We start from the raw sequence: 22958 nt of genomic DNA on the forward strand, positions 1-22958 counted from the left end.
GGAACAGAGCCAGGCTGGTGGGTCTCTTCGGTCGATATTTGTCCATGACGGCTCAGGTTAACCCCCCGACAAGTACAGGTCCCTCCTCCTCCCCCCTCCTTCTTCCTCCTCCTCCTCCTCCTCCTCTTCTTGTCCTCCTTTATTAAGCCAGCGTCGGCGCTCCTCGGGTCGGACGGGCCTCACCCATTCTCCTCATCCTCCCTCTCTTCCTCTTCTCCTTCCTCTCAGTCCTCCCAGCATCGACCAGCTCCAGGCTCCGGCCACGCCCCCTTCCGCTTCCCCTCCGCCTGACGATTGGCTGAGCACAGCGTCACATCAGCATCATCAGCCTCAGCATCATCTCTCTGGGAGGAGCAGAGAGGGGAGCAAACAGGAGACAGAGGAGGTGGGTGGGGCTGAGCGGTGATGGAGGGAATGAGGACTGAGAGGAGAAGGAGATGCAGGGAGAGGAGAGGGAGGGGGGCAGCCGGGAGCAGCCAATGAGAGCACAGCATGACATCATCAGCTGATCTGCCTGCGGCGTCTTCTGACTGGAAGATAATCAACAGCGAAAGCAGATCAGACAAACAGGCAGGAAAAAAAACAGTCAGCAAATCAGTCAGGGAGGAAGCAGTCACTGGAAAACAGTCCACAAAGGACAACAGCCGTTCAGTCGGTCAACAGCCACATCAATTCAGTCTAAAAATAACTTCTCCAATTCAGGAATCAGGTTCAGCTTCACCTTTTGCACGTGTGGAAACATTTAAAGACCCACTCAAACGAAAATCAGGTTTTGGTGTTTTTAACATGTTTTTCTTGCATTTTTTTTCATAATAGAGGACACATTTAGAATAATTTAAGGTTAAAACTGTTTTTTTTGAGTATTTCTTTAATCAAATCATGTTGGATCAGGAGCAGATGAAAACCAGCGGTTTGAAAATGCTCAGGTTAGTGAAGCAGCCACTTCCCCCTTCTTAATTTTCCTCATCCGAGCAGGTATCTGATCAAAATTGTGCAGCTTTTATATTTTTTAAGACACTGTAAGCTAACAGCAAAGAGTGTAAACAAAGGGATGATAGTGCATTAGCAGAACCCATTTCTGCGCCAATAGTCCCGCCCACAATTTCTAATGAGCTCCTAACAAACGATCCCGACTTTTTGATTTTGACCAGAAATGGTATAATCATGATTAGAAGACCACTGGGGACAATTTAACAATAGATAGGAATATAGCTGAAGTGGGACGGGTGGAACTAGCCATTTGTCTTTTGCTTATTGCACAGGTTGATATCGTGATAAAGATAAATTTGTGATTTATTGTGCAGGCTTACAGACTTACAACAAACCTGAAGTCATCAAAATCCATCTAAAAATAAACCAAACTTCACCAAATTTAACAGAAACGACAGAATTCCAACTTAAATGCAGCAGAGAAAACATAAAATACCCAACTAAACAATATTAAACTAAATTAGTCCAATTTTGATATATAAATTAGTGCTACAGCTATTTTTTTTTTTGCATGATGAATTAATAGAGACCTGCATTTAATTAATCTATTTTAAATCAAACCTGTTATTGTTGTGAAAAAATTCATTTTAAAGTATTTTATTTAAATTTGTAATATTGTGGTGCAATAAAACATTTAAATACAACAAAAAAATGGCTTTATAAAGTTTATTTTTGTTTTAACAGACTTCCAACCTTTACATTTACACCACCAAGGGAAATTTCTTTTAAAGCTCAAACATTCTCACAAAAAAGGAGAAAAATATCTGGTTGCGAGTGCTTTAATTTAATACATAAAACAGTAGGAACACTTTTCAGGGCAATCTAAAAAAAATGACCAAAAACTACTTATTATAGAATACACAGGAAAACTTAATTTTAGCCAGTGTAAATGAATGTATAAAGACCACACTTTTTTTATTTTACTAATTTTATATTTAAAATAGTCTTTGAAACCTTATTATTTTCATATAAAAACATACATCAATATCAGACGTCAGAGTTTTAACTCGAGTCTCATAACTTTTTCATATAGCAGAATATTGTCGAAAGTATGTGTCAAAAACTTCCAATTATTATTATTTTAATTAAACTCCTGGATGTTTTGATCACAGAAATCAATGTCAGACACCTGTGATCATTAGTTTACTACTAAAGAAGGACGTTCCACATTATTTAGCAGAACAACATTTTCATCAATATGTGAAAATGACCTCCGAAAAGTAGGCGGAGTTTCAAACTGATCACTTTCTTCCGTGGCACAAAGAGAAGAATGGAGGTTTTCTGTTCAATGGATGCAAGAATTGTGAAGCTGCTACAAAATAAGGGTCTTCTGTTCAAATGGAACTATGAAGATTTTTTTGATTTAAACAGTTTAGATTTCAGTAAATATGACCTCCTAATGCAGCAGATTCAACACATTTTCAGTTCTTTAGAATAAAATGTTGTTGAACTCCGTTGTGATAAATTGGAACATTTGAAGGCTTTTATTTTTGAAAGAAATACCGTTATCTTTAGGTTTGTTCACGAACCTATAATGTATAAAAATGATAATAGAAAGATATTTGCATGATTTGGAATGTGCTGTAAAGGTTAAAAAACATTGTTACTTTGTTTAGATCATATTCTGAAAACCATATCAGTTTTTTTTTTTTTTTACGGCAAAGAGGAGGAGGAGTTAATGAGAGTAGAGGATGAAGATGCGTTCCTCGGAGGGATTGAAGCGACGCTCCGTGCTTCCTTCTCACTGCTGGAAGCTGAAACCGCAGATCTGGAGAACGAGACGTTCCAGAGCGGAGAGGATTCTCTGCACTGAATGAAGAATCCTCAGAGGAACTGGGAATTCTCTGCAGGTCAGGTGATGCTCAGCTGAAGGGGCGGGGCTTCTCTGCTTCCTGCTTTTCCCCACCTGTGTAAAGTGTTCCCTTTTGTAAGCAGCAGATTTTCATTTACGGACACAGCTGTTGAGTCAGAACCAGGAAATATTCCTTCCATTAGATTTCTAAACGTTTTCTGTTAAAATAAATTTTAAAAAAGTGGATTTTGGAGAACAGAGAAGGGAAAAGGAGAAACAAATTATATAAAAAAAATGTTTTCATACCACCGACGATCCCTTAAGGCACAAAAAATTAAGAAAAACTCAGACTTTCATCTTAATTCATTCGGGCATTTTATTGAAAATATATTTTTACAAAACAAATAAATATCACTGCAGGAGAACGGGGCTTGTGTTGCATTCGGGAGCAGTGGGATTTGTGAGCTCAGCTGCTAGAGTCTGTTTTGCAAAATACTAGAGACTTTGTTATTTTCCAAACCTAAGAGATGACGGTCATCTGCAGAACTCAAGAGTCAAACTGGAGGAGAAAAGTTTCACTTTTTTACTCAACAAAAGAAGAAAAAAAAAAACATCAAGGAAATTAAAATCCAAAATTGGGAGGACTCATCTTGCAATTTGCTGTATTTAAGTTCATTTATTTTTATTTTTTATGTTTAGACTTTTTGAACAAACAAAAAAATGCTTTTCTTTGTGTAAGTGGTCTAAAATAAAGAGAATAAGGAAAGAAAATGTACACATAAATCAATTTGTTTTAGGGATTTAGTCAGATTTGGTTTTTTTGCTCTGAAGTCACCAATGCTGTTTTAAAATGTTTGATTTGTGATTCAAACTAGACTAACTCAATTATGGCAAACATATTTATATATATTTCTTAAACTATTTTTGTCGTTTCTACCAGCGTTAATAGAGTAAAAATGTGTTTTTCTGTCTTTGGATTTTTGAAAGGTAAAACTTTTTTATTCCCTTTTGAAACCAAAATATTAAAAACAACCAAAATAGAATAAAATTGAACAAGTTTTTGCTAAAAAGTGATATTTCTGCTTAAATGTGAATTGTTTTAACCTTTTCAAAACATAAGATATAATTTTCTTTGAATATTTGTGAAAGAGAAAGAAATTTATTTCTGCACTCTGACCTCCTGCTGAATCTAGGGCCCCCTTGTGGACACTTTTGGAACAACAATTTAAAAAGAAAAAAAAACATTCCATCTTAAAAGCCAAAATAATACAGATTTACAAATTGTATCTACAAACTGATAAATAGAAGAAAAATAAATCACAATTTCAGCTGCAGCAAGGATCTACGAGTAAATTGTTAACATAGTGTTTGTGTTAATGAGCTAAATGACAAAAGAGCGAGCAGACACAGATTTATGGACTATAAAAACATCACTGCGGCTAGCAAAAATAATCAGGACTTTCAGGACTTTTACATATGAACAATCTGGATGCATCTGCAGAGAACAAAACTGAAGACAGAAGCATAAGTCAGTTTGGGCCCTACGGGTCGGGTCAGAACAGCAGCTCTGTAACTCTTGCCTGTGTTTTGGTTTTATAAAAATGTCCGTCCCGGCAGGCTTCTGTTCCGAACCGTAAAGATTATTTTAATGAATCAGCATTTCTGGAGTGCTGTCAGCCTGAAAAGTGCTCGTCTGTTATTCTTGTTGTGATGGAGGAATACACGTCTCCCTCCGAGAAAGAGGGAAACTCCACGGACTTTAAACGCAGCAGCTCTCAGATGGAGAGAAGATGGATGGACTCCCAAAGCAACAGGATGGACATTTGGAATTTCTTTTTTTTTTTTTTTTAAAGGTTCTCTCCAATGAAAACGGTGCTTTCAAATGTTCTTGTAGCATTTTTCTCATGATGGAGGACGTTTATGAAGAGAATTAAGCTCAAAATGGCATTTTTTCGAGGATTTTTTTGTGCAAATTGGCATAATAGGGAATAGATGAAAAAAATGCCAGTTTAAAAATTTGTATTTGTGACACAGAACATACATTGGGTGGGCCACAAGCTCCCTGCTTTCAGCAACAGAGAAGGAAGTGGGAGCGGGGTTGCTCCGCACCAACTGTCCCAGAGGCAAATTTCTAATGAACTCCTGCTGCTCTGCAGGAACCATAACTTAAAAAAATGACTTTTTTTTTGCCTAAAAGGAGCGTAATCATAATTAAAACACTTTGAAATAACTTTGAAGATGATGAAAGTGGGACTTTAAAACTCTTTTACAAACATTCTTCTCTACACCTCTCCCTGCAGACATCTGAACGTGTTGTTTTTGTATATTTTTTTACTTTTTTTTGTATTATTTGTTTTTCTGACCCCCACCAGCCTTCCTCTCTGGTTCTGCTTCTGGTTTGTCTTATCTAATCAGAGGTCGATCCGAGTTTTCTGCCACTTTAAATGTAATTGAAATAAAATCTAAATTCAATTCGTCTTTTATATTTGTTTAACTGTTTCAGGCTCACAGCAGCAGAAAAAGAGAAGTGGAATTTACTAAAATATTTTTCAATGTATTCATGCAGTATTTTGCTTTAAACTGGCTTTTAATAAATCAAAATTCTGAAAATAGGATTTTTGAAGTGATCAGAGCTGAATTTAAATATTTAAATAAAAAAATGAAGGAGGTGACGACCCTTCCTTACAGTTTTGCTGTTTCATTCAAAGCAGCGTTGAATGTTGTATTAAAGGAAACGGGTGAAGGTGCTCGACTTGTGCTCGATCGTCTTGAGAAAGACGATGTTTTCTTCTGGAATACGACTCAGGGAAACTCTGGCAGCAGCTTTGGACTCGCCGTTGTTCTGACTGCAAACGTCTGAAACTTATCTGGAATCTGAACCCGATAAAGTTCAGAAACAGAAACCTGATCCACCCGCAAATATGAGACAAGAGGGATCAAAGACGACGACTTCCAGTTCCACCAGAGATGAGGAGATCACCTGAGCATGAAGATCAGCAGAACAGGAATCTCTTCAGATGATTCATCAACAGCTGTTCTGCCTCTCTTGTTGTCCATGCTGTGGAGATGGCAACTCCAGGGTGATGAAGCTCATCTCCACCTGCAGACGGAGGAGCTATGATGAGTCACCGAGGCAGAGAAATCCATCAGCTCCGATGCTTCTCGTGACCCATCAGACATTTAAGTTTCAGAATCACAGATGATCAAAAATCTAAAGGAGACTCTTGAACTTCTAAAACATTCCTGCTCACCTGCTTTCACTGCAGCTGCTCTGCTGCCTCCTCCTCCATCCTCTCCTCGCTGTCCTCCACCTCCTCCTCCATCCTCTCCTCTTCCACCTCCCTCTTGTTTTCTCTGGCCGATGAGGAGCAGGCGTGTCGGGCTTTCTGCCTCTGGCTGCGCCGCTCCTTCCGCGAGCTGCTGCTCCTCCTGGGGGAGGTCTGAGTGGACGGGCTGGGAGAAGGAGACATGGTGTGACAGGAGGAGGAGGGCGAGCTGGGTTTGGATCGGTCGTGGGGGCTGTGACAGCTTAGCGGCGCGGGAGAACCCGTGGAGGTGCAGGGACTGTGGGCGGAGACTTGGTGGGAGTGGCAGCAGTGGGCGGGGTCCTCCTTGTCCTGGGGAGGAGCTGAGGTGGAGGAGTCGGGAACGGTGGAGCTGCCGGCGGCTTCGTCGTCTGCCGGATCTCTGTGAGGAGAGTCTGACAGAAGCAGAAGTCAGAACAGGAACGAACATTTCTATGAACTCCTCACACCTCCCTACTCATACCTGGACCGCTGCTGGTCTGAGACTCGTCCGTCATCGGAGGCTCCGCCTCCTCCTGGATGGTCGGCACAGACGCCAGCAGACCTGAGATGCACAGAAGGTTTCATGAATCAAAACTTTTATATGAAGACTGACAGAATAGACACTGAAGAGGTTCTGCTGGATTTCTGAGCGGGTCTTACTGAGTCCTCTGTAGTGGGACAGCTGCTGGTAGACCTGCTTCATGCGCTCGATGTTGAGCCGGCTGCTCTCGGCGTGGTTGACCATCGGTTTGGGGTAATCCACCCCCACCACGCAGTTGGCGGCCTTCTGCACCGACTCGGGGGCGTTCCACGGCTCGTAGATGTAGCGGTTGGGGAAGTCCTTCAGGATGGGAATGTAACGCCTGCAGAGCGACGGAGACGCGTCAGCACAGCGGCGCTTAGGAACGTGGATCGTTACTCTGATTCTATTCAACGATTCTCAGATCAAACCAAAACTCTGACTTTTGAATATAGCATGTTTTGCTAATTTAGAGTTAGGACAAAAAAATGATTTTTGCATTATGCTCCTCCAATCCCCTAGACCCAACAAATAGGGGTGTAACAGAAATTGGGGGCTCGTCCGGGATGTCATGCTTCCTGTACAGAATTCATTCAGTTTCCTAAATTGCCATAAATCTTTGATTGCGATCAGATCTTTGGTTTCATTCTCTAAAACAAATTATTTTTTATGAAAGCTTGAACTTTGAGAGTTTAAATAAAATGCATCTGTCTGATAAAAAGGTGTAGTTTGTAGTGAGGAGTTTTACAACCTTAAAACATCTGTAATCCTTCATGACTTTCACCTGTTGTGGTTATTTTCAGAACTTCCCGCAATAAATGAGGAAACTACAGCTCTAGTTGAGCTCTTTCTACGTCTACAAGCAGATGCTCGGCTTTAGTCTGAATAAACGTCTTTAATCTGAACTTTAAAACATTTTAGAGCTTAAATTAGAACACTAAATAAGATGAACGTCTGAGCATACCTGATGTAGTCTCCTGACGGGTCGGTCCTCCTCCCGAAGCCCACGGGGCAGTAGCAGTGGAAGAACTGCTGGAAGAAGGCACTGCAGGACAGCCACATCCAGCTGCCGGCGTTCACGCTCCAGTCTGCGTCCAGCAGCAGCTCCTCGAACACCTGCGGGAAGAACGCTGGCGCCGTGAGGACAGAACCTCACCAGCAGGGGGTGCCGAGACAACCCAAACACCCACCTTCATGCCGCTCACCCAGCTGATCCACAGGTCTCCTCTGGTGAGGAAACAGGCCACGGCGTGCCGCGCCAGATGGTGGATCCAGCCCTCCTGCCGGAGCTGCGTCATGATGGCGTCGATCCAGGGGAAACCGGTCCGTCCTTCTGCCCATTTGGCCAGAGCCTCGGGGTTCTGGTCCCACGGGATCTGGAGGCAAAAAGGACATCCGGTCAACTGAAGGTTTAGTTTAGCGGCTTCAATAGAGATGTTTTATCAGAAGAGGACGGAGCTCACCTGGACGCAGATGGGGTTTCCCTCCATGCGGTCAAAGTTGGGGTTGTTGGTGGCAGCCGTGTAGAAGAACTCCCTCCAGAGGAGCTGCCCAAACAGGGACAGAGGAGGACTGCAGCGCTTCCTCAGCTGAGGAGAAACCAGAGGAGGGGAAAGGTCCGCTTTCACACGGGGGCTAAACAATGTGATTTCAGAGGAGCGGCGCGTCGTCGGAGCGGATCATACCTTCATGTACAGCTCTCTGAGGTTGTAGTACAGAACCCTGCAGGACAGGCAGCCGAAGCGCAGGTAGGGGCTGAGGCCCGTCGGACTGGCGTACAGAGAGCACTTGTTGACCCGAGTGTGCTCCACACTGGCCACCCAGACCTGAGGAGACAGAAAAGGGGAGGAGCTTAGAGCTGTTTCAGCTTCTATCTTCACAATCTTCTAAAGAAGGGTTTTTTTTCCTCCAATCAACATGTGGGTAGATCAAAAATAAATAAACAAAAAGATATGTTGAAAAAATCCTTCAGCGAATTGGCATCCTCCTGTCTTGGCACCTTTCTTACTGTCCGCGACATCGTTGTCAAAGTAACTTTTATCTTACATTCTATTATAAAAGAATGATTGAAATGTTTTCTATCCTCATGCAGAAAAAAGTTGGATTTTGAATTTATAGACTAAAAATAAGCCGAATGTACAGCGCTACCGTCACCAGAAGTAAACAAATCTTCAAAATAAATGTTGGTGAAGCTTCCTATTTTAAAGTAAAACTAACAATTGTGTTTTTGTAGTTGGAAAAAAAGGGGATTGAAGTTCAAAAACCACCAGAGTTTTAGCTCCAGTGTTTACATTCTGTTGATTACAGTAACTCTTCAACATTTTACATAACTAACATAATTCTAGTGGATTCTGACACAGAGAAAAGCAGCCTCACGCTGATATTCAGCTCTGCACAGCAGTGATGGGATTACATACTCATCTAGAATCGGCTGATTCTGCTGAGGAGAAAAGTGGCTTTTCCCTTCGGCTCTGCACAGATATGATTTAGAATTATTAGAATGATTTAGAAAGTGCTGCAAAACTTTGAGGATGGAAAAACTGTGGGGAACATTTTCAGGATTTGGTGTTAAATGATCCAAAACTACAGTGATGTTTCAGGTTTTGTTCATTGAAGTTAACAATAAAGTTGACCGAACAAAAAACAAAAGAATATTTTTGCTTTCTTTTACTATGGGATCAGGAACCCCATGACATACTGCAATTGGGGCTTTTTTATGCTAACATATAGCTTATCTGGGACCTTAAACTGTTAAAAATAAAATAAAATAAAAATAAAATATCGCACCCTTACGTAAAAAATAATCATTGACTAATCAAAAAAAAAAAAAATCAGTGACAGAAAAAATTGTTAGTGACACCTCTAACTAATACACATGGCAAAGCTATCTCCTCACAAATATTTGTGTATTCTTACTGTGTAGTTTTGAGTTATTAGTGCATAAACAGCTTTTTTGACTGAAGATATAGTAGAAGTATCACCTTTAAAGTTGAATAACGTGACTTTGGTGCCTAATACCAGGCCTTGATGATTACATCATGTTCTATACATCCTGCACCGTCACCTCACAGATATTTGAGCACTCTTACTATTCAGTTTTTGAATTATTAGTACATGAACAACATTTTAGACTAAAAATGCTGTATAAGTCATGAGCACCCCCGTTCTAAACTCCACTCTTCAGTGTTAGTTAAACTAAACCACACAGAATATCTGGAGTGTGCAGGACTCTGGTTACCTTCTTATCCAGGTGTTTGCTCAGTCTGTCCAACGCCTCCGACTCTCCCCCCCGCCACACAGCAGGAGGCAGACGCTCCGTCCTGAAACCTGGACACAAGTTGACCTGCAGGTTAGCTCAGAAACAAACAAAAGAAACTTTTTTCTAAAGTAGAATCAATCACTTAGCTCTCTTTTTCATCAGATCCAGTTGCAGGTTTATTATTAAATTAAATACATTTTACCATTTTATCAACAGGAAAGGTGCATTGATATTCAGAGATTTTTATAAGTCTAACTCTTAAAAAAAATAAATTCTGGTACAGTCTTGGGATATATACGCATCGTATTGTCAGATTATTGCCAATACACACCCGCAACACCAAAACCGTTCTGGTGTCAGAAAATCGCACAGTCACTTAAAACTACAGAAACTCTTAAACTGTTTGCGCTATAATTCTAAAAGATTCTGAAAGCTGGGGGAAAAAAACAACTTTGCGCTGATATCAAACACTTAGTCAAAGAGGTTGATATGTTTTTTTCTGCTGCAATGAAGAAGATCAGCGGAAAGACAGCGGAGAGTTGATGGAAGAATCATTTTCATCTGTTTTTTTTTTTTTATTTTTTTTAGCTTCTCTGTCTGAATTTTAGGAGTAAAAAAGTTATTAGTGTTGTTCCTGGCAGATACAGATACAGAGGAAGAGGAGTTCCTCCTCCATATTTATTGTATCCCACATGCAATAAATAAAACAGATGATCAGATTTACCAGAATAATGTTACTGCAATGTTTAATATTAGTGTCTGTGTCCTATTTTTCATTTGCTTGTTTTTTGTATTGTTTTCTTATCTGTTCCATCCTCCAATTAAAAGGATTTGTTTCAGTAAAAATTCTCCCGGTTATTCAGAGATCCTACAGATTTGTCATTGATTTACATCATTCAGTCTACGTTCAGACTTTCCTCTGATGAGGAGATATCCAGTGTGTTCTCTTCTAAAGAAGCCCCCCCTTTGGATGTGTGAAGAATGTGAAGTTGGATTTTGTGGACGGAAACTGCTTCAAAATCTACAATTTGATCCAAAAAACATCCTTTTTATTATTGCACTTTAAGAAGGTGTAGAATAAAAATAAAATTAACTGGACAAACAAAACTTCTTGTGCTGATTTATTATAGATAAAAAAAAAATTGTCATCTAAAAACCTTTGGATTAGTTAATTTAGAGCTTTTACAAGAAAAAAACTTTGTGAAATAAAAATCTCGTTTTTTTGTTTTTATTATTTCACACAATTTAAGCATTTAGAACATAAATTAATTACAATTTGAGATATTTTAGAAGTTAAACTACTCGGATTTCATTCACAAAACATATTTTGAGAGATTATGTGATGCGCAGGCGGACTGTTACTATTAAAGGTCTTTCCTACTTAACTCCACAAACTCTTAAAGTCTTAAAACAGAAAGTTTCTGCACCATAAAGAAGTAAAATCTTTGCAGCTGCAGAAGAAACTTTAAGTTTCTTTAAAAAGAGAGAATCAACTCCCCCCAAAAAATCTCTTAAACGTTTCTGTGGTTGAGAGGTGCTTCAGCCACATACCCAGCTCCTCCAGTGACGGGATGCTGTAGAGCTGGTCGTGGTTGTCTCCTATTTTCCTCTGACAACTTTCCATCTGCTGTTGGGTGATGGCGGGCAGCGGTCTCCGTGGCAACTCCAGTCTGCTGACGATGGTTTGAAAGCGCTTAAAGGTCAGAGGGGGGCTGTTGTTGTTCATCTCGATTATCCTGTAGACACAAAGAAGAGAGGAAAAAAGTGACGAACTTCTGTCAAAACAACAGCAGAGGTCATCCAGAAAGTTTCTTTGAAGACATGAATCGTTTGGTTTTTAAGATGTTATTCCTAAATCAATAAAATAAAAGACTAAATATTATTGTGAGTCAACAAATCCACAACCATTGACTGTATATGAGAACTGGAGTGATAGACTGAATAGAAAAGGGTTTACTTCCGGCTCCAACCAAATGAAGTCAATTCAGTCGCCATATTTTACATAGACGGCGCCATGTTGAAACCAGGAATCTGTAAGCAATAATTGGTTTCTGAGTCAATGTTTCCATGGAAACTACTCTTGCAAATCAGGAGTGAGCTTGTTGAAAGACCACACCCCTCACACTTGAAAACGGGCTCAATGAAATCTAAATGCAAAGTGTTTTTTTTAACCTAAAACAAGCAACAACTCTCTTCTCACCTTCTAACACCGTCTGTGATCAATAACGTTTGAGCTGCTTTTCACCAACAGAACCAATGTTTAGCACAAACTTTTTAGGTCGTCCAGCTGAAACCACAGAAGCGTTTTTACCAAGAAGTCTTCTGCATCCACCACTCTATTTCCTGTTGACAAAGTGAGCGCCAGAGCAACCATCGCCCTCCAGATTTAAACACGTGCTGCATGCGCAGCAGGAAGTTCAATCCTCCACTACGTGTTCGAATTTCATGCAGTCACCAAGTTGTGAGAAAAACGGATCATCAAATCTGCTTTGAGTTTAGAATAAAAACAATTCAATAGGTTTAAATCTTGAAACATCAGGAAACAAGTTTAAGGGAAGTAAAAAGTTAAAGCTTTTTAAGGTCAAATCAATCATTTTAGAACAGGGCTGTCCGGCGTCGGTTTTTCAGAAACTCTGCCTTTTCTGCTGCAGATTACTGGAGTCGGGTGTGTTTTGTGTCTAGGTTACAATAGAAGATCAGTTGGAAACCATGTAGGACACTGGCCCTCGAGGTCTGGAGTTTAACACCCCTATTATGGGTAAATCAGATTAGATCAACCCCCAGACTGCAGGCCGGAACCGGTCGGTAGAACAGTTGGTATCGGGCCACAGAGAGAGAAAAACAAAACAATAATCTCTGTTTTTTCCATTTAAGGTTTTTCACTTCTATGGATTGAGGAAAAATCTAGATCACATTTTCATGATTCCTATCTAATGTACAAATAAAGTTTAAATCAGCTGCAGATATTTTACAGAAGATGAAGGTAAACTTTACCCTCAAAAGTTAAACTGGAAGTTTAAATAAAAAATAAAAAAAGACACTCACTTCAACCTTGTTTAAACTGGTCAGTATCTTAAAAAAGGTTTGAGATCACTCATTTGGATTGTTCATCCTCTGAGGACCAAAATCCACCAGAAAAACTCTGATGGATCACCTTAGAAAATCATTTTTAGAGTCTATTCTGCTTCTGCATCAACAAGCTGGACACACGTCCACGTTAGAGCCATGCATCCCCCAGCAGCCGGCGCGCCCTTTCTCAGATGACACGCTGCCTCTAATGCTCCTGTGCTTATGCAACAAGCAGCTCCGTGCTCTGCTGGCCTGCGCATGGAGAAAGTCCTCTAATCTGACTCCACGCAGCCACCTGACCGCGCACATGCAAAGCGGTGTGAGCTGCAGTTACTGCAGGAGGACACTAGAGGGACCCACATGGTTCATGGTGGTTGAGGCCTCACAGCTCTGTTCAGACAGAGACGCAAACATCTCTGTGCAGAGGAAAGAAGCGCTGATCTTCCTCACGTCAGTTTAAAAAAAACACGTTTTATTGTAAAATTAAGTCCCGATTTTAACCTCATGAGTTACGTTCAACTGAACGTTATTCATGCAGCAGAGGCATCCAGTTTGAATGTTGAGTCAATGTACAGACACGATCAGAGGTCGTTTTGGGCGTCAGGTCTGGCGGTCTGGCACCACCATGTTTGAGGGGGACCTGGTTGCAGACAAGATGACGCCTGAAAATAATTAGCCGGAAGGAAGTCCAGAACCGGAACATCACCGCCCCTCACACGCCAGCCATTTTGGTCAAAAAATACTTTCGTTTTTGGGGTTTAATCTTTGGATTTTTAACATCTAATGTGTCTCTATCAAGACCTACAATGCTCAACATGAATTAACTGATCTGCAGAGAAAAGCAGTTTTGCGCTGGTAAGCAACACTTTCAATTTTATTCACTGATATGCAACACATTATTAATATAAAGGGTTATATTCCACTGCTTATCTCTGCTCAGAATCAGCTGATTCATTTTAATCTTGTAAAGGGTTGAAGTTAACGACAGTCAAAGCTAACGCTCCAATGTAAAAATCTTAAGAGTTTTAAACATCTGAACATTTTTGCTAATATTCTTGTTTTTAACTAATAACGCATTTACCCTCTTTTGACACATTTTAAGCTAATTCTGGGCACTAAAAAAGTTTTATAAAAGTGGCTACAACTTGAAATCTGAAGCTGAATTTCTGTTTCAAGCTGATGATGTTTGGCCGCCATCATGTCTGCATCCAGGTCCTCTTGGCATATTTGGAGAGTTGCGGAGCAGCGTGACGATTTTAGAATTCAAATATTTGAACTTTGGTGAAGAATTTCCATCAACCAATCAGAAACTCTGCTTTGGCCTGTGATGAGCTGATGATTTAATCAGCAGGTAGAGAACAATCTGATCATTTGCCACCTGAACGTCATGATATTTTTCTTATTTTTATGGACACTTTGATAAAAAGGTCCTCTAATTTTATTTTTATGTTTATTCTTTTCCCTCCTCAAACTTCTGTGGGATAACAACTTGTCAAGAAAGACTGAAGAAGTACTAAAAGTGACCCTTATTCAGACCTCACCGTACAGGAAGAGCTCTTCAAAATAGATAAACCTGATTCTTCGGCATCATCTTTGTCAACCGTTTAGCATAGAGGCTAATAGGTTTTGGGGCAAGTGCCGAACAGAGAATTTGACACACAAAAAAATCAAGTTCAGTGTGAACGCAGAATTTATTGATAGACAGTCTTCCTGGTGTGCTTTTATTGTGATTTTTACATTTTAACCAATATCTCCATGTTCTTTTTTTATCCTGTTGAGGGACTGCAGATGTAAATTTAAATTATTGCTATTATCTGACATATTTACATCTATTACTGTCTGGATAGATGTTCATAAATGTGCATTATCCCTATCAAATAAATAGATAAATACTAATTCAGCTTGAAAACATTAAGGCTTCAAATAAATGAACAATGAAGAGAAAATGTTGGATTTGTCTCGACTGATTATACTTTTAGGCTGAATAAGTTAGTTTTAACTTGAAAAAAATGTTATTAAAACTTAAACCATATTTAGAGCCGATTTGCTGCAAGTTGGTAAACTATCTTAAGTTTTGAATAAAAATTCACAGCAGGAACTTCCTGAGTGAGCCGAGTGTCTGTTGTAGTGATGCTCCACACCTGTCCAGGTTGTAGAGCGTGTGCGAGTTTCTGACGACCGTCTCCACGCCGAACTCCTGGGCCATCTTGATGATGGCGCCGTCCCGCTCCTTCCCATAAGGCTCTGGGTCATACTCGAATGTCAGCCGGGTCACGTTCCACTCCTGCAGAGGAAAGCAGATTCTGATGCTGCGCCACTTTCTGATCAAAGTATGGAGACGAGCGCTCGGAGTGCAAACTTAGAGAAACCTGAACTTCTTATTTATGCTGAATCGATACGATTTCCCTTCACTTTGTCTGGTCTCAGAGTCTCTTTGTCAAAGTTAAACACAAAATAGATTGTCATAATCAAAACCAGAGGGGATGATGGGAGCACAGACCTTGAAAAGTCTGGGAAAGACTTCCGTAGGCTGTCCTCTGACCACAAACAGCCTGGAGTTGAGCTTCTTCAGACTGCAGTCCAGATCCTCCAGAGCCTCCAGCAGAAACCTGAGACAACAGAGAAGATAAGGGGAGAGAATGAGAGGAGAAAAGCAGTTTTTGACTGCTGCTGAACATCCACATGTTGATTATCGACATCTCACACAACCAACGAACCAAAAGAACCAGAAGGAAGCTTCTGGCATGAGTCACATTTCTTACATTTCCCTGAAACACAAACTCTTGTTTTGATAAATCATCTTTTCTGTTACCCGCCTTTAAAGACCCACTCTGATGAAAATTGGGTTTTTAACTATTTCTTGTGGTATTTTTTTTAATATATTAAGAAAATTAAGTTTAAATTGAATTTCCAAGTGCATCTTAATTCTACTTTTTGTGAAAAAGATCACAGAAAACATGCCACAAGCTCCCTTCTCCACTCCATTCAGACAAATAGATCCAGGAAGTCTTTGTTTTCCTCATCTGAGCTGGAATCTGGATCAAAACTGTACGGCTGGATAGCTCTGATATAGGGTTAGGTTGGGGGTGAGAGGGGCTGTAAGCTAGCAGGGGAGGGGATGCAGAAAAAGTTATAAGTATTGCCCTGCCTGAAGTTTGGCTTCACTTAAGCACCGCGATGTCACGTTTAAACACATCTGAGCTCATTTTTGTGTTGAGTCAGCTGACAGCGCTCGTGTCAGTAAACATATCAGACATGGAGGTACAAACTGGAGCCCACAGGTGGAGATGAGTTGAAGGCAGTGAAACTATTTCAGATCACTTGTGGTCGCCACAGCAAAGTGATCTGCAAAGATGCTAAACTTGTTGAGTAGAAGCTCTGCACAGAATCCACTGCTGCACAGCCTGAAGGCGGCGGCGGCGGCGGATGGGTAAAGTCTGTTCCATTTTGGTTCTACGATTTTTTTGATTGGTGTTTTAATGTAATTTGAGTAAATATCTGTTTATTTTTTTACATTTTTGTCTAAAACTAATTTTAAGGTCAGACAAAAGGGTTTGAAGTGAACAAAGATCCACATTTATCTAAAGAAATAATACATTTAGGCAATAATTATTAATTTCATATGGAAAAATATCTGTTGTTTTTTATCTGAAAAATAATACAAACTTCTTTGAAAAGAAAATTGAGTTGTGTGGATTTTATATTTTCATTTAAAGATAAAATATTAGTTTGTCAAACAAGTCCATAAATTATTTTGTCTTTTAAAGTCTTTATTACCTTTTATTTTATTTTAAAAATTCTGCTTCAATTTGTTTTTAAAGTAAAAATGTATATTGCATGTATAAAACTGATCATTTATTTTTAGTTTAGTTTACTAGTTATATAAAAACTACCAAATCTACAAACTAGCATACAAACAAAATAAAATATTTGATAAAAATGTAATAAGCAAGTGAACTAAATTAAGCAAAATCATATTTTAAATCAGATAAAGTTGTTTTTAAAATTAGTAGTTTGGCGCTTTAACCGAACCTTTATATAAAATAAATAGGACTAATATAGACAAAGCTTTTTGAGAATAAAAGTTGTTTTTTTAAACAATAGTTATAAAAAGCAATACAATGATAAAAGATACATACAGTATAAAGAAGAGTATTTTAAAGAGACTTAATATTTCAGTGCAAACTTCAGAAAAAAATGTCTACTATTCGTCATTTAATTCAAAAAATATGTTTTCTAATATTTTGGCTCCAAAAAAACCTGAGTTAAAATAATATTTTAAATTTTTGAGGCAATTAAATATTTATTCCTTTTTAAACTGAAGATTTTTTACGGAACATTAATTCACTATAACAAAGTATTTGGAGGAAGAGTAGAATAAAAAAATCCAGAATTTCTGATGAAAATGGTAAATATCTGGTTTGATTTTCTGAGTTAAAATTTCAGGTTCTGTTTCAGATGACACGTTTTCATTAGAAAACTTTTGTTCTTTTGGTCACAAAGGCCAGCAGCAGATAGAAAATTTGAGACATTTATTCAGCATCTATAAGAGTGGATCAGCACGTGTGGCTTTTCCTCTAGTTACATGCAGACGACAGGATTGTGTTCCTGAGCAGTTATCACTGCATGAATCTGCTCCTCGTGTGACCGTCTGCATGACCCCTTTTTACCTCCACAGAAAATAAATTCACTGACAGAAGGTCAATGCTACAACATTTTTGAAAGATTCCTGAAAAGTTTAATCTGGTGAATGTCTAAGCGTCCCACCATCAACTTCTCTATATGATTTCTTTGAAATTATTAAAATGTAAACTTTGAGCGAATATGGCTGCAAACATGAAATAAAAAAAAAGCCTGCACTCCCTGGGCACTTTAGACACACCTATCCAGCATCTCGTTAATGCAAATTTGAATCACACTGCAGCAACTCAATGCATTAATGCATGTAGACATGGTCAACACAATCTGCTGCAGTTCCAACCCAGCATCAGAATGGAGAAGAAAGGTGATTGAAGTGACTTTGAACGTGATATGGTTGATGGTTCCAGACAGACTGGTCTGAGGATTTAAGAAACGGCTGAGTTACCAAGTATTTCACCTCCAAGCATATCTGGAGTTTACAGAGAATGGTCAGAAAAAGAGAAAATATACAGTGAGCTGCAGTTCTGTGGGCAGAAATATCTTGTTGATGCCAGAGGTCAGAGATGAGTGGCCAGACTGGTTCTAACTGATAGAAGGAAACTGAGGCTACAATTCATCAAAGTTTTGTCTGGTCTGAGTCATTTGTGCTGCCACATTTGGATAGTAGGGTCAGAATTTGGCTTCAACAACATGAAAGCATAAATCCATCCTGCCTTGTATCAATGGTTCAGGCTGGTGGTGGTGGTGTAATGGTGCGGGGGATATTTTCTTGAAACACTTTGGGCCCTTTAGTACAAAGTGATTGCGGTTCCAACACCAAACCCTACCCGAGTATTGTTGCTGATCATGTCCACCCCTTTATGACCACAGTGTACCATCTTTTGATGCTATAAGGCACCATGCCATAAAGCTAGAATCCTCTCAGACTGGTTTCTTGAACTTGACAACGAGTTCAGTGGACTCAATTGTCCTCGACAGAACTCAACCCAACAGATCACCTTTGGGATGTGGTGGAACGGGAGATTGGCATCATAGATGTTCAGTTGACAAATTTTCCAGCTACTATAACATGCTGTCATGTCAATATGAACCAGACTTTGTGAGGAATGTTTCCTTGATGAAACTATGCCACTAAAGAATTAGGGCAGTTCTGAAGGCAAAAGGAAGTCCAACTGATACTAGCCAGGCGTGCCTAATAAAGTGGCCTGCGAGTTTTCACTGCCAGGACAGAGAATCTGTTATATCTATAAACTGAACTGCTTTTTTTTGTCTTTTTACACAAACATGGACACTTGCTTAAAAGATATGCCAACAGAAGCAAGAAAAAATATTGCTCATGTTGAGGCACTGAAATGATGAGAAGTGGCTAAAGTTTCTTCTTCAAGCTTGGTCCAAAAAGAAAAAAAAAAGCCATTCTCGGCTAACTGGCGACCTGTCAGACCCAAATCATAAGTCTAAAAATATGATCAACAAAGATAATATGTGAAAACTTGCATATATTAAAACTAATAAATTGGTTTTTTTTAGCATGTTTCATCAAAAAAACTATTTTCTAGGAATCCAGAACTCCAGTTCTTCAGGTCACTAAGTCCAGCAGCAGGTGCAGCAACAGGACATTTATTCAGCATCTGTATGAGCAGCTCAGCACGTGTGACTCTCCTGCGGTTACATGGAGTCCACAAGATTGTATTGCTAAGCGGTTATCACTCCATGAATCTGTTCCTCATGTGACCGACTGCATGACCCCTTTTTATCTCCATAGAACCAGACTCACAGACAGGAGAGCAGAATCACAACATCCTTAAAGAATTCCTCTAAAGTTCATGTTTGCTTTAAGCCATTTTTAAACCCAATCCTACAAAATACATTTTTCCTCCTTAAATTTGGGTTCTTGCACACACTAAAAGCCTTTACTGACTTTTTAAAAATACATTACGAGGTCAAATTTGTAGGTAAAATGCAAGAATACAATATTTTAATCTGATATTTTCACATAAAGGCTTATAACCGATATTTAGGACAAAATTACTTTTGTGGAGGCAGACAAAAGCACAAAGTAATATTAGTTTTAACTGCCTGAATTAGTGCTGGTTTTTCAATTATCATGCTTGATATAATAAAACACACCAAAGCGGTTCATGAAATGAGATTTACCTGTTCACTCTCACAGTAAAACACCATCACACTACCATTACCATGCTCTAGAACTGGAGCTCACATGTTTTCTACATAAGTGTGGATGATTCCAGCAAAATCTGTTACATATTTTACTAATTTTCTTTTGAGGAAAAAATTTAAATATATAAAAAAGAAAGCAAACATGGATTTAAGGTGTAATCCATAGTGTTGATGTGACTACAAACAATCATTTTACATATCAAAAAGCTTAAATATGAGTGGTTTTTGCTATGTTTGTCATTTCAAGTGTTATTGTTGACACTGCCTGCACTGACTCTGCAAACTAAAGAGTTTGTTTTGGGGATATGGTGGAACAGGAGATTGAAATGGATGTGCAACAGGGCAGCCACGATTTGTCGATTAATCGACGACTAATCGACTATTGAAATAGTCGACGACTAATTTAACAGTCAATTAGTCGCTACTTTATGGGGTCAGGGTGAAGTAAAGTTTAAAATCACAATGGCATTCTGCTAGCTTTTTGGACTATTTTGGCATTTTTCAGGGTTTTTTAGGCTATTTTGGAGTTTAGCTAATATTTCAGCTACATGCTAGTTGTTTTGGCTAATTTAGGCTTTTTTGTTTGTTGTTTAGGCTATTTTGGAGTTTAGCTAAATTATTTCAGCTACATGCTAGCTGTTTTGGCTAACTTAGACTTGTCATTTTTAAGCTATTTTGGCATTGAACTAATATTTTAGCTGGCTATCAGCTTCAGAGTTTTCAGCTATTAGCTTCAGTGATTTCAGCTATTTAGCGGTTAATTGCGACATCTTTAGGAATTGTCACTAGGATCTTAGCGTTCACACTAAAATTATGGAAGGTAATGATAGATATCTAAATAAGTAAATATATATAAAAGAAAGGAAATGTGGATTTATGATTCAATAGTGTATTTGTTGCCACAAACAAGAATTTCAAAAAGCTTAAACGTGAGTGGTTTTTACTATGTAATTTCGAGTCTTAATGTTGACACTGCGCCTGCGCCAACTCTGCAAACTAAAGAGTTTGTTTTCATTTACTTTAAATCTAACATGGACACTTTAACGATACATCGAATTGATCCAAGAACAGAGTAGATTTAAAAAATATATCAAGATTAACGTGTGTGACCAGAAACACAACTATAGCAAGGTGATAACCTTAAAATGTGCGTTTTTCCCGCGGAGTTCGTCATGAAGCCTTCTTTTTTATTTAGCTAACTAGCTAACCGACGTAGAACGGAGGCCCAAACCAAAGATACGTACAAACGCGTAGCTGAAAAACCTTCATTTGACAGTAACAATGTCGAGTCTAAATTCAAAATTCAGCTGTAAAGAAAATTAAATGACAAACCTCCATCGGTTAATTCCCACGTTAGCCGCACCAGCGAACCAGGGGTCCAGGATATAAACACAGCGCACCGTGTCCGCTCCATTCAGGGCCTCCTGTAACGCCGGATTATCGTGCAAACGCAGACCTTTGCGGAACCAGTGCACAGAATTCACCACCATAACTCCTGTTTACGCCACCATTACAGAATAATCCTCCAGACTGGTAGAACACTGAATATAAACACGAACGGAGACCACCTGCGCAGACTCCGACAAACTTTACTGCTGTAAAATGAAAACCCACTTTGAGGGGCGTGGTCAAAGCTCCGTGGGCGTGGTCCGAGTTGAGCCCACGGGTCCTCTTCGCAGATTGGACAGGAGGAGGAGCGTCTTCGTGAATTATAAAACAAGACTATTGTGATTGGTTGGCTCAGAGGAAGGCGTGGAGGAGTGGCGGGGAAACAAGCTGTGTCACGTTTCCGTTTGGGAGCCGTTTCATGTGCTGCATCCGACCGAGCGCTCAGCAGGTGGAGCCCGGGGGCCTGCAGGCTTAACTCAGCTCCGAATGACTTTAAGGTACACCCAGATCTGTCAGGTCTTGTAAATAAACGGACAGCTGACAAATAAAATGACCTAATTTGCTTCAATTAACTTATATGAAGTGAAACCACATTAAGTCAGTGTTTGAGCCCTAGATTTTCTAAAATATCAAATGTAGACCATTCAATCAGTTCGAACTTTAAGTTAAATATTTGCAAAAAAAAAAAAAGGACAGGTTGGGGGAAATAAATATGTATAGATTATTTTTCATACAGATTCTATCAAAGAAGCAGATAGTGGTATTGGACTTGATTTATCTGTAATAATGCCTCACTTCTCCATTTACATCTCTATCCAAAATTTTTTGAAACTGTCCAGAATTAAGAAAATATTTGAGAAGAGGCAAACATTTTCAGTCATAAAAAAATCTAATTGACTTCTTTTTTAAATTATATAATTAAATATTACAGTAATAAAGGAACTTAAAGTATTTTAGAGTATATGGACACACCAGGCATTTGACGCATGGTCAAGAACGCGCATTCAGCACACTCTTGAACACCAGTTCAGCCCATGGTGTTCACACCATTGACTGTGTATAGAGAACTGGACTGAGTGGCTCCTCCGTCCTCACATTCCAAACAGAAACCTACTGGTCCCATAAAGGCCAAATCCCATAGACTTCTATTAAGAAACAGCTACTACAGCTCTTTTTTTCCTGACTCGTGTTTTTTAGTTTTTCCTTGCCGGGAGGGAGGGTCTAAGGGCAGGGATAACCAGTTTTATTTAGTCTGTTAAGTCTTTGGGTATTTTTTCATATTTTATGACTAACTAAAATTACCTGTATGAAGCCCAATGAGGTCAATTTTCTTTGTGATTTTGAGCTATATAAATAAAATTTATTTGAATTGAATTGAATACTATTCATTTTGTCAGAATAACCATTTGTGCTCCGATGCATCTTAATACATTTTTGCCAATCCTACTTTTTTCCTGATATCTTCGCTGTACCGCAAGTTATTCAAATTCTAATCATTCAATAAAAGGAGGCCTACATCGAACATTGGAAGCATTTGATTCACAGGTTGTCTCCGAATCCCCCACACTATATAGTTTTTCAGTAGTTGGGGGGGAATTCGGACACAACCACAGATTCTCATAAGCTCACTTATAGTGGAAGGAGTGTAGGCTAACATGCTCACTATTAAAAAGGAGAGTAGTTGGCATGGAAACAGACTAAAATGGACACGGACCAATCGTGGCTTACTGAGCAAGTCAGGTTCCAACATGGCAAACATTTAGCAGAGAAATGTCACCTTAATTGACTATTTGGTTGGAAATGGAACCAAGTCCTTTTCTGTGGGTGTTGTCT

At 39.3% G+C, this 22958-nt stretch overlaps 2 protein-coding genes across 2 annotated transcripts in view; both read right to left on the reverse strand.

Moving 5' to 3' along the window:
* The window catches only part of mapk8ip1a (mitogen-activated protein kinase 8 interacting protein 1a), a gene marked incomplete in the record, with an annotated part of 20939 nt that extends 20163 nt beyond the window's left edge, over positions 1 to 776 (reverse strand). Inside the window, 1 exon segment of the mRNA XM_024280992.2 lies at positions 1 to 776. Within this exon segment, the coding sequence (XP_024136760.1) occupies positions 1 to 46 (46 nt within the window).
* Positions 777 to 3140: 2364 nt separating this feature from the next.
* cry2 (cryptochrome circadian regulator 2) lies at positions 3141 to 21367 on the reverse strand. Its single transcript, XM_024280997.2, has 13 exons — positions 21069 to 21367; positions 15418 to 15526; positions 15059 to 15201; positions 11400 to 11584; positions 9828 to 9916; positions 8275 to 8415; positions 8053 to 8178; positions 7780 to 7965; positions 7554 to 7705; positions 6730 to 6932; positions 6551 to 6631; positions 6034 to 6482; positions 3141 to 5882 (listed from the first exon to the last, which is right to left on the reverse strand). Exons 1-12 carry the CDS (start codon positions 21224 to 21226, stop codon positions 6040 to 6042), a joined length of 2016 nt encoding a protein of 671 aa, XP_024136765.1. The 5' UTR covers positions 21227 to 21367; the 3' UTR covers positions 3141 to 5882; positions 6034 to 6039.
* Between the last annotated feature and the right edge of the window lie 1591 nt (positions 21368 to 22958).

The sequence above is a fragment of the Oryzias melastigma genome, linkage group LG6 (assembly GCF_002922805.2).
Source record: "Oryzias melastigma strain HK-1 linkage group LG6, ASM292280v2, whole genome shotgun sequence".
Lineage (NCBI taxonomy): Eukaryota > Metazoa > Chordata > Actinopteri > Beloniformes > Adrianichthyidae > Oryzias > Oryzias melastigma.